General features: G+C 43.0%; 1 protein-coding gene across 2 annotated transcripts in view; it reads left to right on the top strand.

The window, feature by feature from the left end:
• DOCK1 (dedicator of cytokinesis 1) overlaps positions 1-15,623 on the top strand; it is a 508,395-nt gene that overhangs the window by 401,298 nt on the left and 91,474 nt on the right. For both annotated transcript variants that reach the window (XM_048505444.1, XM_048505443.1), the window contains exon 39: positions 13,138-13,227. In XM_048505444.1, coding sequence (XP_048361401.1) covers positions 13,138-13,227 — 90 coding nt within the window. The remainder of the gene's footprint in view (positions 1-13,137; positions 13,228-15,623) is intronic.

Here is a 15,623-nt window from a genome sequence, read left to right as displayed (position 1 = left end):
CCTGATGGAGAGCTTTTCATTGATGATTTAGAGTAAGTGAAAATAATCTCTGATCTGTTTTAACAGAATAGGAACTCATTTGAATAAACACATTTATTCTTATTTTAGTAGAAAGTAGCTTGCTTTTTCCATCTTCATGTGTTTTAAATAACATTAATTCTAGTTCAGAGGAGTTTTGTTATGTGGTCGGTTATAAATTTAATTGTGCAAATTAAGCATGGAAAAGCATGGTTAGGTTATTTTAACAAGAAAAGGGAAGCAAAGGTCAGAGTGCAAGGGATACTATATCATGCATTTACACAAGTCAAGATTACAGTTCAGTGCTGTACCTTTGAGGATCGATAAGTGTAGTGCACTCAAATTTCTCTAAGGCAGATTCCGCATGGGCCAAAAACAGTGGTGTGAAAACTGTGCAAAAGGGTTTTAAATGGTGTAAAAGGATTTACACCATTTTCACATCGTTTTCACACCACTGGATTTGACCCATGCGGAATCAGCCTGTTATTATGCTTCAGAGTGTACTTAATGGGGTTTTTTTACATTTGTATTCATTTTGCTTTTGAAGTCAACATTCTGAGGGGCAAACTAGATGTGCTTGTTTTTAAAGAATTGGATTTGGGTTCCACAAACCCAACTCATGTGCTAAACAGCTACAAGGCAGCTGCGGTGAATGGCTTTTTAAAAATAAAGAGCAGTGTACATACAGCTGGTTATAGAATGCCAAGGTTATAACGGGTAATATCAATCATCTAACAAAATTTAGACAAAGAGTGCTGGCTTAATTGCAGTTAATACATCAGCATGTTGTAGTGGTTACAGTGTTGGACTACGTTGCAGTGTTGTAATGGTTACAGTTGTTAGCATGGCCTTCATCCACTGCCTTATGAAATATTGGATTTTCATATTATTTCTTACATTGTGTGCTATAAAATGCCAGTTTCCATGTTTGTATGGGTGGATAGCAGAATGTCCAAGCTGAAAGCAAGCCTAAGGCAAAACAGTCTGTTTGCAAAGATTAGATCTATGAGTTACTCCAGTGATACAATCTGGAAGCCTCATGACAAGGACATGCATCTTGATTATCCCACCCTGCCAGAGTACTCCGTTAACATAATGGAATCTGTAGAACTCCTGGATACCACACCTTGCCATGACTGCAGCTATGCGAACAACGCAAGAACATCCTGCCCTGAGATTGTAGTATCTCTTTGTATTTTCTTCTTAACAAAACGTTCCCTTCCTGATAACAAATGCCTCAGCCAAATTTGAATACTCTGGGCAGAGACTTTAGGAAGTACCTCTGCATAAACCATTCAAGGTTTCACAGATGTAATCAAGGACCAATTGGCTCCATTGTCCTGGGAAGTAGAAACAATAGAGCTGCTAATTAGCTCAAACCAGCAAGTCCAGCAAGGAAACCCCAAGCAGTTGCAGAGAAATGAAATCCTAATTTCCCGCCTTACCTGTGCAAGGGGGTATAAAAATACTGCACACCCGAGCCTCAGTGCTCAATACTAGCCTGAACCTCTCTTGGTCACGTTGGTTTGAGACACAAATTCGTCCTTCACCTGGATTTCTATGCTGGCATAGGGATCCTTGCCTTCTTCTGGAACTTCTCTGCAGATTTTAGGTAATGTATAAGTCCCCTACTTCCCCTCCTATTCTATCATCTAAAACCTTTTCCTCCCTGTTTATATACTTAGAAACTGTGTGTATGCTCCTCCATATCTTACTGTGTGATTGTTTGCAACCAAAATTTATATACAAATATTTTAAACTACAATTTGGTCTCTTGCCTTCTCTGTAGAACATTTCAAAAGCCAATTCTGGTATAGTTGTCTAAAAGATGCCACCTAGCCTGCCTCTCGCGCTGCCAAGCTGAGTTATTTTCCCCATTGCTACTTTGAAAAATATATTCATAACTGTTAAGCTAGGTAACAGAGTGTTGTAGTGGTTACAGTGTTGGACTACGATACTAGAGAAACCCAGCCTTGAATCCCTACTCTGCCACAGAAGCTTGCTGGGTGATCTTGGGGCAGCCACACACTCTCAGCCTAACCTACCTCACAGGGAGAGGAGGAGGATGTAATCCACCTTGGGTTCCAATTGGTGAGAAGGGCAGTATATAAACTAAGTAAATACTTAAAAATACGAAGGGGAACAGAAGAATAGTAGGAAAGTGTGAACTATTTCAATTTCTGTTTTTTTAGGGTCAGAATTGCCCTGACCTGGATAGCACAAGCTAGCCTGAGCTCATCAGATCTTGGATGCTAAGATGGATTAGGCCTGGTTAGTATTTGGATGGAAGACAACAAAGAAGAAGAGAGAAGAAGAGTTGGATTTGTATCCCCGCTTTTTCTCCTGTAGGAGACTCAAAGGGGCTTACAAACTCCTTGCCCTGCCCCGCCTCACAACAAACACCCTGTGAAGTAGGTGGGGCTGAGAGATGTCCGTAGAGCTGTGACTAGCCCAAGGTCACCCAGCTGGCAGGCATTGGAGTGTACAAGCTAATCTGAATTCCCCAGATAAGCCTCCACAGCTCAAGCGGCAGAGCAGGGAATCAAACCTGGTTCCTCCTGATTAGAATATACCTGCTCTTAACCACTATGCCACTGCTGCTCTTGACAAGGTACCTCTGAATGTTTCAATCCTTGAAAATACAAGCTTGCCATAAGTTGACTGCAACTTGACAACTAAAAACAAAAAGGTCAAAATTGATGACTTCCAAGAACTTGACTAGATATGTGACATATACACATTTAGTTTGGGAGTTTTTCATCCAATTATGGATATCACAAGAAAAGCAGATTAGATCTCAGTCCTTGAAAACGCTGAGAGGGTTTTTAATTCAGTTTTTCCATTTCTGTTGATTAGAATGCTACAGAGATTTTCTAATCAACAGTTGAAGTACATCTTGTACTTTACTGGAATAACAAGTAATTACAGGTATACTGTAACAGAATAATTTGTCCATCTATATTAACATTATTATTTCCGATTACTATGTAAACAATTCTGAGACAAAATGTTAAAAGATATTTCTTTCATATTGTTTGAACATAATCTAAGTGGCAGCCTTCACAGTTCAGAAGGAGGAGGGGCTTCCCAGAGAACAATGAACAAGGGAGGATGCCAGCTGAAACAAATAAGATTGCAAAATAGAACCACTAAAGTGATGCTGAGAAGGAGGTGGCCAGATTCTGGTACAGGAGCAGTGCCACTGGTACATTTCCTTAAGGGAAATAGCACAGGCTAACACTCAAGCAAGTGGCCCTGCAGAAGGGCTGAGACCAGTGGTGGGATCCAAAAATTTTAATAACAGGTTCCGATGGTGGTGGGATTCAAACAGTGGCGCCACCGCACACACGCACCTCCAGTCCCTATTGGGCAGGGAGGTTGCTTTAGTAACCCCTTCTCGGCACTCAGAAAAAATTAGCAACCACTTCTAGAGAAGTGGTGAGAACTGGTTGGATCCCACCTCTGGCTGAGACCATATTTGCTTCCCCACCAATTGTGCCAGTTCACCCACAGCAAATCACAGGGGTGGGTAGTGGGACTGGGACAGACAGGGTGAACAGACCCAGACAAGCAGCCACAGGGACCCAGCCCTTGGGATATATGAGGGGAAGGCTAGGCCTACATGATGGATGCCCCTGGCATAAGCCTTCGTCAAACAGAATGGAGGCAGCAGCACAAAACAGGAAGCAGCAGCCCCATCACCTCATGCACCAACTGCCTAACCATGACTGCCAGGGAAATGGGCAGGTCACAGGTGCCTGGCAATCAGTTTGGAAGACCCTCCCAGAACCATGACTATGTTGGTGAGAATGGTCCATGAAGCAGCTGCTAGTGGAGCTGGGAGAAAGCAGCAGAGGTGGATGCTGATGTCAAACATCATATTGCCACAGCATGTTTTTGAGAAGGTCCTTGATGTGTTACTACCACTCATCGAAGACCCCAGCCACAGCTACCAGTTGCTGAAGGTGCCCAGTAGCTTCAACCATAGGTGCCACGATGGTCTCCTAGCCCTGCTGACTGTGGGCCAAAGCATCCCTCCATTTATGCCTGGTCTACAACTGCTCCCTCTCAATGGCCATCCACATGGAAGAGAGGGTGTGGGGGTTATAGATTACAACCATCAACATGGAAGAGAGAGTTTGGGGAATGTGGGTGCAAGCTTCACTTCTGGAGGCTGAACAGTGCCTCCAAATCCCCAGCATCCCTTGGAGAGAAAATCACCAGCAGCAACTGGAACTACCCCACAGCTAGGCTCTCCTATTTCTGAAGCCCCCACCTCCATCCAAGGATGTGGAGTCTGCCTTCTGTGACACTATGTTCACACCTGGTCATCCCAGTGAATTCCAAATATGCAAGGTCTAGAGGATAACTGGTCCAGTCTGTGCAGCCCATCTTGAAGAATTGGGGTATAAAATGCTCCACAACACCAGTGAAGACGATGAGATATGTCCACCTCTTCCCTTTTCCCATTCACCCTTGCTGTGGAGTTGGGGTCGGCTCATCACTGATTTCAATCTCTGGCATCTGATGGTCTCACACTAGTCACACCACTGATCTAGTAACCTACAGGGAGAAAGGCAGGAGTGAGCAGACTGGTTCTCTGGGAGTACACTTCAGGCACAAGGTAACATACTTGCCAGACAGAACCTTGAAGCTGTGGCCACCTGTCACAACAGGCATGTGAAGTTGCCTTATACTGAATTAGACCATCAGTTCATCAAGGTTAGCATTGTCTACTCAGACTGGCAACAATTTTCAAGATCTGAGGCTGAGGTCATTCAAACCATTTCCTGCCAGGGCCATTGAACAGGGCATCCTGGGGATTGAACCTGGGACCTTCTGCATGCTCTGCCACAGACCCACAGCTGCTCCCCATAGCCCCAGGCAAAATAAGTTCACGCAGGATGGCCTCAACATTGATAGACCCTCCACCACCAACTAGTTGTAGGGAACAGCCTGAGCCATGACAGCACATATCTGCTTCCCAGTCAGCCTAAAAGTGTCATTCCACTACTTCAGGGTGAACAGGTCCATCCATGTGGCGTGACCAAGGGCAGAGACCCACTCTGACACCAAGAGCCAGAAGGCACAATGGCAGGCAGTAATGGAACTGCTGCAATTGGCATGCTCCACCACGAGCCCATATGATAGCACCTTCTTCACCTTCGTCCGGCTGGATGGTGGTGGATATCACTGCCTGCTGAGCTCATCACAGCCATGCCAGCATGCACAGTAGCATGTGACAGCAGGGCCAATGACTGTGGGAAATATTGGACTGCAGAATGTATATCCATTCCCTGCTAGTCACAGTATGGATGTGAATCAACTGCAGGACCCTATGTAAACTGTAATCATCTTTATTTTATGTTATACCTTTCTCCTCAGTGAGGACTCAAAAGGTTCTCTGTTCCTCCATTTTATTCTCTGTATAACCCTGTGAAGTAGGCTACTTTGAGTGTGTGACAGGCCCAGGTCATCTGATGAGCTTCCATGGCAGAACTGGGATTTGAACCTGGGTCTCCCAGTTGGTAGTCCAACAATATACCTCCCCAGCTCTCTGTAAAAAAAAAAAACACCCTTTCCTGTTAGAAGAACAGTAAGAAGAAGAGTTTGGATTTATACCTCGCTTCCTGTAAGAAGAGTTTGGATTTATACCCCGCTTTTCACAACCACAAGGAGTCTCAAAGTGGCTGTTGTCTCAAACTCCTTCCTTTCCTCTCCCCACAACAGACACCTTATGAGGTAGGTGGGACTAACACAGTTCTGAGAGAACTGTGACTAGCCCCAGGTCACCCAGCAGGCTTCATGTGAAGGAGTGGGGAAACAAACCAGATTAGAGTCCACTGCTCTTAACCACTATACCACTCCAGATTTGTTATGACTTTATGAACCCTCTATGAACTATCTCATACTTTTAGCAAAATAAGGGAATTTTTTTCACTGCAGTATTTCCAACTTTTTTCATTAAATCAGGTGAGTTTTTTTTTCCTTTTGTGTTAAAAACATACCTCAAACAAAATGCTACTTGTTGGTGCTCTTTACCCGCTGCAGCTCATTCATCTAGATGACTTGCTATGTCCCAGGCAAAACTGGGAAGTGTTCCAAACTAGGAAATCTGAAAGACAGCAGATTGTTCAGATTGTTGGGCACTACTGACCTTCAAGAATATTTATAGATTTCGGTTATCAGAAGCTCTTGTGACAATCCACCAGCCCTCTCTCAAATACAAATTGCTGTTGTGATCACAGTCCACTTTTCGAGAGTTTTCACAGGACTTCATTAAGTGCCTGTTTTATTTATAGAGTGGTAGTAAAACCTTGGCAGTGCTAGAACCTATTAATTAATTAATTAAACATGAACCCCGCTGTTCCTCAGAGGAAGGATTTACATATAATTGAGCGATTTACATTTAATTCTTGTGGATCTTCCTTTCAAACAGAGAGGTTTCTAAAAGGAAAATTTTGAACTGTATGGTGTTGTAATTCATATGTGTAGCATTCACTTGTACAGCACACCTATGCATTTTCCTTGTATGTGTGCATATGCACTGATGCTTACAGTCATATTTCATGACATTCAGAGATCTATCTATGGAAGGAGGAAATCCTCAGACTTGGGAATGTGATGCACTTTATTTGTTTGTTTGTTTGTTTGTTTACATTTATTTCCTGCCCTTTACCACAGTCTCAGTACAGGTATACAATAAAAAACATAGAACCCTCAGACAACAATGATAAAATCACAATGAAAACCCATCCTAATGTCAAATAGCTATATTAAAGCTGCACATTAAGTGTATCATGAACTTCAGTAAAACCTTCTTTGGAGAGAAGGATGGGAAAAAACTAAAAACTAGAAAAAAGAATCTTGACAGGAATGTTTTATATATAGTTTTCCCCCAATAAGTTCTCTACTTAGAATGTTATTCTGGATATTTTCTGACATCTTCACCCTTACCAGAATATTGGCAGTCACATAAATTGTCAAGACAAGGATCTTCATTCTCTTGAAGTACTTCTTTGATCTTTGACTCCTTAATGCTATATAGAAAGTAGCATCTGCAGGGAGCATATCTTCACAGTACAGGACGGGTCTGAAGTTCTAGAGCAGGGGTCTGCAACTTGTGGCTCTCCAGATGTTCATGGACTACAATTCCCATCAGCCCCTGCCAGTATAGCCAATTGGAGAGCCATCTGGAGAGCCGCAGGTTGCAGACCCCTGTTCTAGAGCATGGAAGATCTAGAGCACTATATGCATTATCACCATTCATTTTTTATATCAGCTACCAAACTATGGCTTTTGCATGATTTCAGTTTTTGAATTACACCAATATTCTTTTGGGCATGCACATTTTTTTTCTGGCATTTTGTGTCTGGTTGTATGTTTTTAAAAAATCCCTGATGTATTTATCATTAACTGTAGAAACTGCACTGTGTACATTCACACAACTTGAGCTGAGCCAAAAAACAGTAATTCTTTAAATGTAACCAACAGGCATGATGGGCACCTCTGTATATGTGATTCTACTAAGAAAAAGACACACTGATGAGAACTAAATATCAATATTAATAGGCTTGCGATATTCTCAGCGTATACAGAATGCTGGCAACAGCTGAGTTGGTTAAATTTAGGAAGTTAGGAAGGAAAACTTAAGCCCCTGACTAAAAAGTTCAATTGGTACAAAAACCCAGCATCTAAGCATTTGACAAGGCCAGTGCTTTATCAACTGCACTGGGATTTGGTTTATTTCCAGACCCAATTTATTATTCTTTTTTTAAAAAAAACCATTAAACCTCTAAATGGCTTGGATTCTAGGTACTTAATGAACTGTCTCCTCACATATGAACCTGCTTGGAACCTAAAACTTTTTATCGCTGCCTTAAATTACTACTTATTTTATACTGTATTTTATATGTTGTGCACCGCCCAGAGCCCTTCGGGGATGGGGCGGTATATAAGTCCAATAAAATAATAATAATAATAATAATAAAGTCAGCCTGTGATCTAGGAGCCCATTTTATTAAATGTGAGATTGATGGATACCCATGATGACCAGTTGCTGCCCCTAATGTGATTTCTCCCTAATGTGATTTCTCCCTAGAGATACATCACCTTGACCTGAATGCCCCAGCTAGCCTAATCTCATCAGATCTCAGCAGGGTTAGTAATTGTATGGGAGATCACCAAGGAATGCCAGGGCTGTTGTGCAGAGGAAGGCAATGGTAAACAAACCTCTGTTAGTTTCTTGCCTTGAAAATGTGGGGTTGTCATAACTTGCCTGTGACTTGACAGCACTGTGACTTTATACACACAGGGATATAGCTGATACATTGTCTTTCAAGAATGATTTGAAGGCTTGTATTTTCATTTGGTGCAGGCTTTCATGCAGTGGCGTAGTGCCAATGGGAAAGGGGGGGTGCAGTGCCCCGGGCACATGCCTGTGTAGGGGCAAGGCCGGAAGGTGGTAGCAGTGGCACAGGGCGCACGCGTACCCTGGGTGCAGTTCCCCCTTGCTCCGCCCCTGCTTTCATGTTAGTTAATTTGTTCAATTGGTCTTGTGCTAAAGTATTTTAAGAGAAGAAGAAGAGTTTGGATTTATACCCCTTTATTTCCTGTAAGGAGACTCAAGGTGACTTACAAGCTCCTTTCCCTTCCACTCCTCACAACATCTATCTTGTGAGGTAGGTGGGGCTGAGGGAGTTCTGAAGAACTGACTAGCCCAGGGTCACCCAGCAGGAATGTAGAAGTGAGGAAACTAATCTGGCTCGCCAGATAAGCCTCTGCCACTCTGGTGGAGGAGTGGGGAATCAAACCTGGTTCTCCAGTTTAGAATCCACCTGCTCTTAACCACTACATTCACTCTGGCTCTCAAGATGCTACTGTGATATATTGTTTTATCATTTTATTGTAGTCTTAGTTTTACCAATGGATTTCAATTTGCTGTCTTAACTATCTAAAAAAAAACAAAGATGAAAGATACATTTTCAAAATAAATAAGTCTGGTGTACTTTGTATTTTAAAACATGGTGAAGGAACAGTGCAGGGTCTCTCCTCTGTATTAATTAATTAATGTACAGCTGTAGAACAAAAAAAGTAAATCATTCCCTTTTTTACATCAACATTTTAATCTGTATTCAAAATGTCACTGCTTATCAACTGTGGACACATGAAATAAAACCACTTCTGTTGTCTGATGTAAAGGAAAGTTATGAAGAGTTGTACTTAGTCAGAGAAATGGCTGGTTCAGGGTGTTCTGAATCTGCTGAAGTGAAACTGTTTAATAACAGGAGCACGTAGCTATAAAAGAAACTAATAAAATATTTCAACTCCCAGCCTCCAGCACTTTGAATCTGTGAACGTACAATGGTGCCTTACTATTAGTGCAGTATTCCCTGCTATCACTGGCAGCAACTCCCATGGTTTCCAAGTAAAGAGTTTTTTTCTGCAGCCCTGATAACTGAGATCCTTTCAAACAGAGGCACTGAACACAAGTCATTCATCTTCTTGGTCTTTAGTGCAGTCCCCCATGGGAATGTGCATGCACAGACCTGCCACGGAGAAGAGTGATAGATTTTTCTCTGCACTCCTCCATCTCCAGAGTGCCCTCTCCCCTTGAGCCAAAGGAAGTAAAGTTTCCTGCCAAAATGAGAGTGGGTGGGAAGGGAGCAATCTCCTCTGTTCTCTGTTGGCCGCCACTTAGAGAAGACTTTTGGGGGCATGTTCCTGCCTTTGTCAGCCTATTCATTTTTTCTCTCTCAGCTTCAATGGAGAAGAAGGGGTCAGCATTGTTCAAAAAATGCTCCAAGTGTGGAGTAAAGATGGCCAAGATTAGCCATTCTTATTTTCTTTTGTGCCTTGGCGAGAGGTATATTCTGGACTCTTGTAAGACCGGTTTGCAACTCACTACAAAGGCACGCCATGCCAGGGCATCGAGACTGAAGGCAATCCTCTATGAACGTTCCTTGGCTTCAGATCCTTAAATCCATTCCGAGAAAAGTCATCTAAATCCCCCTCACTTGTCTTGGCTCCATTAAAAAAGCCATCTACTTCAAGCCATGGTAGCAGGGCTTTCTCCTTGCTCCCTTAGTCGAAGCCAGTGGAACAGGAGCAGACTCCCCCTCACAAGATGTCTTACTGTGTCCACGTATCCAAGTCCCATTCACCACCAATGAAAATGCCAGTTTCCTCCATGTAATCCAGGACATCTTTGAGAGATCTCCATAGATCTTTCAAAGGTCATTTGTCAAGCCATGTGGCCTTGCCACTGAGTTGTTGTATGCTGCTGTCTGACAATGAAAGACCCAGTTCTTTTTGGCATTTAGAGGCTTCTCCAAAGGGAGACTTACATCACAGTGCTTCTTCATCCCGATTATGGGACTCACTGCCCAGTGCTGTTGGTGATGATGTCGCGTGTGCATGATACAGAAAAGTGGTCGCTATAGAGATCACCACTGGTGGTGCTCATCATCCGAGCTCTAACTTGTCCCATGGTCAACATAGTTTTGATTTCTTGAGAGGATGCCTTGTTCATCATCTCAGAGTCAGTCTTGACCCTTATCAGAGGAGCAGCCAATTACTCTGGAGGACAGAGGATCAGAAACAGTTTGTAGATCTCCATCCATAACCGAAGTTAAGTGTCTGCTCGAGCTGTGCAGCAGGAGTGAGATTGTCCACCATGTCATGTACACATAGAATCATCTAATCATGGATCGGCATCCGTGGACTCACAGCTCCATGCTTGGATCCTTGAAGTTATTAGGGTCTGTGGCTGTACCTTCTGTTGTACTATCCACGTTGGCCTTATCATAGTCATAAAAGGTCCCCTCACTCTGTATATGTCTTAGCATCACTAGAACAAGAAAAAGCAAGAAATTTTAGGATAGACAAAAATTTGTGTTTGTTTTGCTGAGTATCCAAGGACATAGTGTATCCTTTCAAGCACTGTCCAAATGGGTGACCAAGGCTATCCACAAAGCTTACGCTATGTCCCAAATAGAGTGTCCCATCATTTTTCATGCTCATTCCACAAGGGCCCAGACTTGGTTCCTTTAACCATGCATGTGAATATCAGAGACATCTGCCAGGCAGTGACATGGTCCAATCCGTGAATGTTTAACAGGCACTTCATCATCAATGTGGACTCCAGAGGTGATACAGCTGTTGGAAGAGCAGTGTTACAGAGCCTGTTTAAGTGATCATGGTAATAAAACAATGTTGCCTATTTCTACCTTACATGGTCTGTTTTTTCAGAGAGAGTGGCTTCATTCATAGTGTCACCCCCATCTCCAAGGTGGTTAGCTTACTATGCTCTCATGTGGGACTGCACATAAGACCATGAAGATGAGAAACAACATTTGTAACTGTTGTTCATCAAATGGTCTTCTCTACAGGCACACATTCCTCCGTCCTTCCTTATTGTGGACTGCTCCTTCACTACTCTGGCACTTATCTGTATGAGTCCTTTTACCTCTCTAAGGAGCTGGTCCACACCAGCAGTTGGAGAATGGAGGGAATTGCTCCCTCCCCCACCGCTCTCATGGCCATTTTGGCTCAAAGGGGAGGGAGAGGGAGCATTCTGGAGATGCAGGAAGGCAGATAAAAGCTTGTCAGTCTTCTCCATGGCAGGCTGCACATGTGCAGTCCTGTGTGTGCCTACACAGAAGACCACTCGATGAACAACAGTTTCAGGTAAGTGCAACCTTGTTTTTATCCCTGCAGTGCCTTTGTGAGCTGTGGATGCTCTCGGCATCTGAGAGACAATCTAGTTATTACAGTAACAGCAGCTGATTTTCATATCTTTTATGGACTGTACTCTGACTTTTAGCATATTTCTGATCATTGCCATTTTTGGAACTGGAGCTGGTCTAATCCTACAAGATTCTTCACATGTTTTGATGTGCCTTTTTCATGTGATGGGCCTGGTACACACTTTGTACATGGAAGAGAGAAGTAGCTTGCACTGCTTCTTTTCTATTGTAATATAATCCCTACCTGAAAGTATCAAACAAGGCTAAAACTTCCACAGAAACTGAATTGTATGGGGAAACAATATTTTTAAAACAAACCTACTGGGTGTTAACTTAATCACCATATTACGGAAACTGAAAAAGAAGTGTTTAACTTTTAAAAATTTTAAAATGTTTTTAACTTGTTTTCAGAATACATGTGAGTGCATACATTTCAATCAACCTTTTTGCCTTTGGATTTTTACATTAGAGAACATTGCTTGCTTTAACATTGTTATGTATGACAGGCAGTTCCTTTAACTCAAGATGTCTCCTTTGTATTATGTTCCTTTGCTACATTTTCATTACACTTGATGATGAGACCAATCCAGAGCTATCAGGCAGGTGGGGACAACATCAATTCAGCACTGCTTTGCCCTCTCCAAAAGGCATTTGCCCCTTGAACCAGTGGAAAGGGCATATTACTAGCGCAGATTTTTTCAGGATGTTTAAGCTGACAGTGTCTTTTGTGCTCCTTAATACGAGTCTGAATACTGCATTTTGTGGTTCCTATGAAAACCTTTTCATAGCTGCAGGGAAATCTACCAGACCATGGCCACACAGCCCGGAAAACTCACCACAAGCAGTTAAATCCGACCATGAAAGCCATCGACAACACATTTTTTGCATTGTTTTTGCATTTATGTAAAGGTGTCTAAGTAGTGTAGAAGTATATACAAGTAACAAATGGATTATTAACCGCAGTAGTGAAGAAGAGGCAAATTGAACATGTAAAAGAAATCCAAATAGTCATATCAAAGCATCCCTACCTAAAAAGTTGGTCTATTGTAGATTATTGATCTACTGTGTTATTTCTTGTAAGAAATTACCAAAGCAGGTAAATTATATTCTTAAATTTTCTTGAAATAAATTTTGTGTTTATGAATCCAGTAGCCAACTTTTAAAGGCTTGAAGATGAGCTAGAAATAAAAAGTAAAATATGTAAAAAAAAGAACCATTACAAAATATTTGTGTTGTGGCAATATACAAACAAAAGTTTTATGTCAATTTGCAGTATAAATATATTTCTGGAGTCGGTGATTATTTCTAAAAATAAAGATTTGTCTTACTAAAATGTAACTGTTTGACTGAAGTTCAATTGTGCTTTTAACAGATGTGGGAAGAAGCTATTGCCTTGGGCAAAGAACTTGCTGAACAGTACGAGAATGAAATGTTTGATTATGAACAACTCAGTGAACTACTGGTAGGTTCCTTTTCAGTTCATTGTAAGTGAACAAAAGTGTTTTCTTCCATTTCCATTGTTAAAGTTTTCATATAGAGCTTGTTTTCTAACTTGAATCAGCAAGAAAATGTGTGGATCCTATTGGAAAATGGTTGGCTGCTGATTAATTAATTAGAAAGTTTAAAAAAGAAAAATGTGTGTGGTAAAATTAAAGAGTGAGCTTGTCTTCAAATCAAAACAATATTACCGTATATACCGGCGTACAAGACAACTGGGGGTATAAGACGACCCCCCCACTTTTCCAGTTAAAATATAGATTTCGGCACATACTCGCCATATAAGACGACCCCGTGGCAGAGGCAGCTGCGACACCCTGTGTGGCCTCGGTTTCAGGAGAGGCAGGCCGATCGTCGCAGGGGCGGGACAGAGCCCCGGCGGCAGCGGCACCCCGGATGGCCTTCTTTGGCCTTGGCGGAGGCTGGCTGATTGTCCTGGGGGTGGGACAGAGCAGAAGCAGCGGCACCCCAGGCGGCCTTCCTTGGCCTCGGCGGAGGCCGACCGATCGTCGCGGGGGCGGGACAGCAGCGGCGGCACCCCGGGTGGCCTTCCTTGGCCTCGGTGGAGGCCGGCCGATTGTTGCGGGGACGGGACATGGACTTTTCCACGGAGGCTGCCTGGCTGGCTGGGGAAGAGGGGAGATGTCCCCTCTTCCCCATCCAGCCAGGCAGCCTCCGTGGAAACAAGGGGTGCCCCAGCCTGCAGTCCTCGTATGGAAGCTGCTAGCTGGAGCTCCTCTCTTGCACGGAGGCTGCCTGGCTGGCTGGGGAAGAGGGGAGATCTCCCACCAGTCTCTTCCCGGCTCTGAATTTTTTAAAGGGGCAATTCCCCAAAGATTGCTTAAAGGGGAAACTTTCCCCTTTAAGCAGTCTTTGGGGAATTGCCCTTTTAAGAAAATCATAGACAGAGGCTCAGGCTGACTGCCTGAACGGCAACCTGGAGCCAGCCTGAGCCGAGGGGGATGTGTGGGGCCGGTGGCGGCGGCGGCGGCGGGCAGGCGGGCAAGAGCCGCACAGCAAGCAGGAAAGAGCCTTGGGCTAGGCGGTGGCAAGTCCGAGCAGGGGGTGGGGGGTGCCCGGCCTATAAGACGACCCCCGGCTTTTGTTAAGATTTTCCTGCTTTAAAAAGTCGTCTTATAGGCCGGTATATACGGTAAAGGGAATTGATCTCATCATCTTATATTCTAATGGCAAAGTCAGGCAAATCTTTGAATATTTAAGTTTGCTGACCAGAACAGTGAATGAACAAGACAGATCTGTCTACAAACCTGAAAAGGGCCCCAGGTTTGCAGGAAAATATGAAACCTTAAAATGGGGTATTTACAGTGGTGGAATTCTAATCAGTTAACTACCGGTTCGCCTCCCAGGGCAGCTTTAGAGCAAGCAAGGAGAAACAGGGAGTCCTTGAAGGAGCCAGAGTAAGGGAGCACATCTAGGGGAGGTTGGCAATTAGCAGGAAGGCCATTCTGTTTATAAGGCTATAGGAATAGGGCTGCAATGTGGCAGCAACATTGTTTGGGATGAGTGAGCCTTTGTGTGTATTGATCCTTGCCTTGGACTAAAGTCCAATAAACAGTGAAGCACCAGGCTGCTGTCTTGACTTCTGCTTGGTGGGTCTGGGCCACAACACCACTCCACCCCACAAGTCAGCAAACAGAGCCTAGATAAGTGTGGGGCCTGTGACCTTTGCTTTGAACATGGTCCTATACATATTCTGGACATAATGCTACAGAAATATATCTGGCCTGGTTTCTTATATTGATGACTGAAGGCACTGGCTTCCTCCAAGCCTTATACAGTACTCCAGCTTTTTCATTTTTCTTATCTTGAAAAACAGCCTTCGTGTAATGCAGAACATGATTGAACAGAGGCTAGCACCATCCATTTAAAGCAAGAACTATTTTTTTCTTTGTGTAAATGGTATTTCAAGCAGGAAAAGGACAATTTCTAAACTGCTTTGCCTTTAGTCTTAACTTTCTTCTGATGCTATGCGTGTATTGTGCACTGTTATTGACAAGCGAACAAATGTTGTTCCTGCTGACTGAACTAAAGTTCAGTTTCTTTCTTATCATTTTCTTTGCAACACAGTAACACTTGCCTTGCAACTTGAGAGCATATTTTATAATACTTGTAGAGATATTTGCCAGCTAAAGAAGCTAATATGAGATTGAATGCAATTCATATTTGTACTAAAGAATTCTGCAGCTTTATTGGTGGCTTACACTGGTTTTCAGAAGCAGCATGTATATAAAACACATAGATAGTTGTAAATTGTTTTTGTTGAACAACCAGATGTAACAAATTTGCAGTATATGTCCTTGCATATATCCTGTTAAGACTCTGGACAAGTAATTGCAGTCA

The sequence above is a fragment of the Sphaerodactylus townsendi genome, linkage group LG08 (genome assembly GCF_021028975.2).
Source record: "Sphaerodactylus townsendi isolate TG3544 linkage group LG08, MPM_Stown_v2.3, whole genome shotgun sequence".
Taxonomy (NCBI): domain Eukaryota; kingdom Metazoa; phylum Chordata; class Lepidosauria; order Squamata; family Sphaerodactylidae; genus Sphaerodactylus; species Sphaerodactylus townsendi.
The sequence above is the reverse complement of the archived record's forward strand: the minus strand, read 5'-3'. Positions and strand labels throughout refer to the sequence as shown.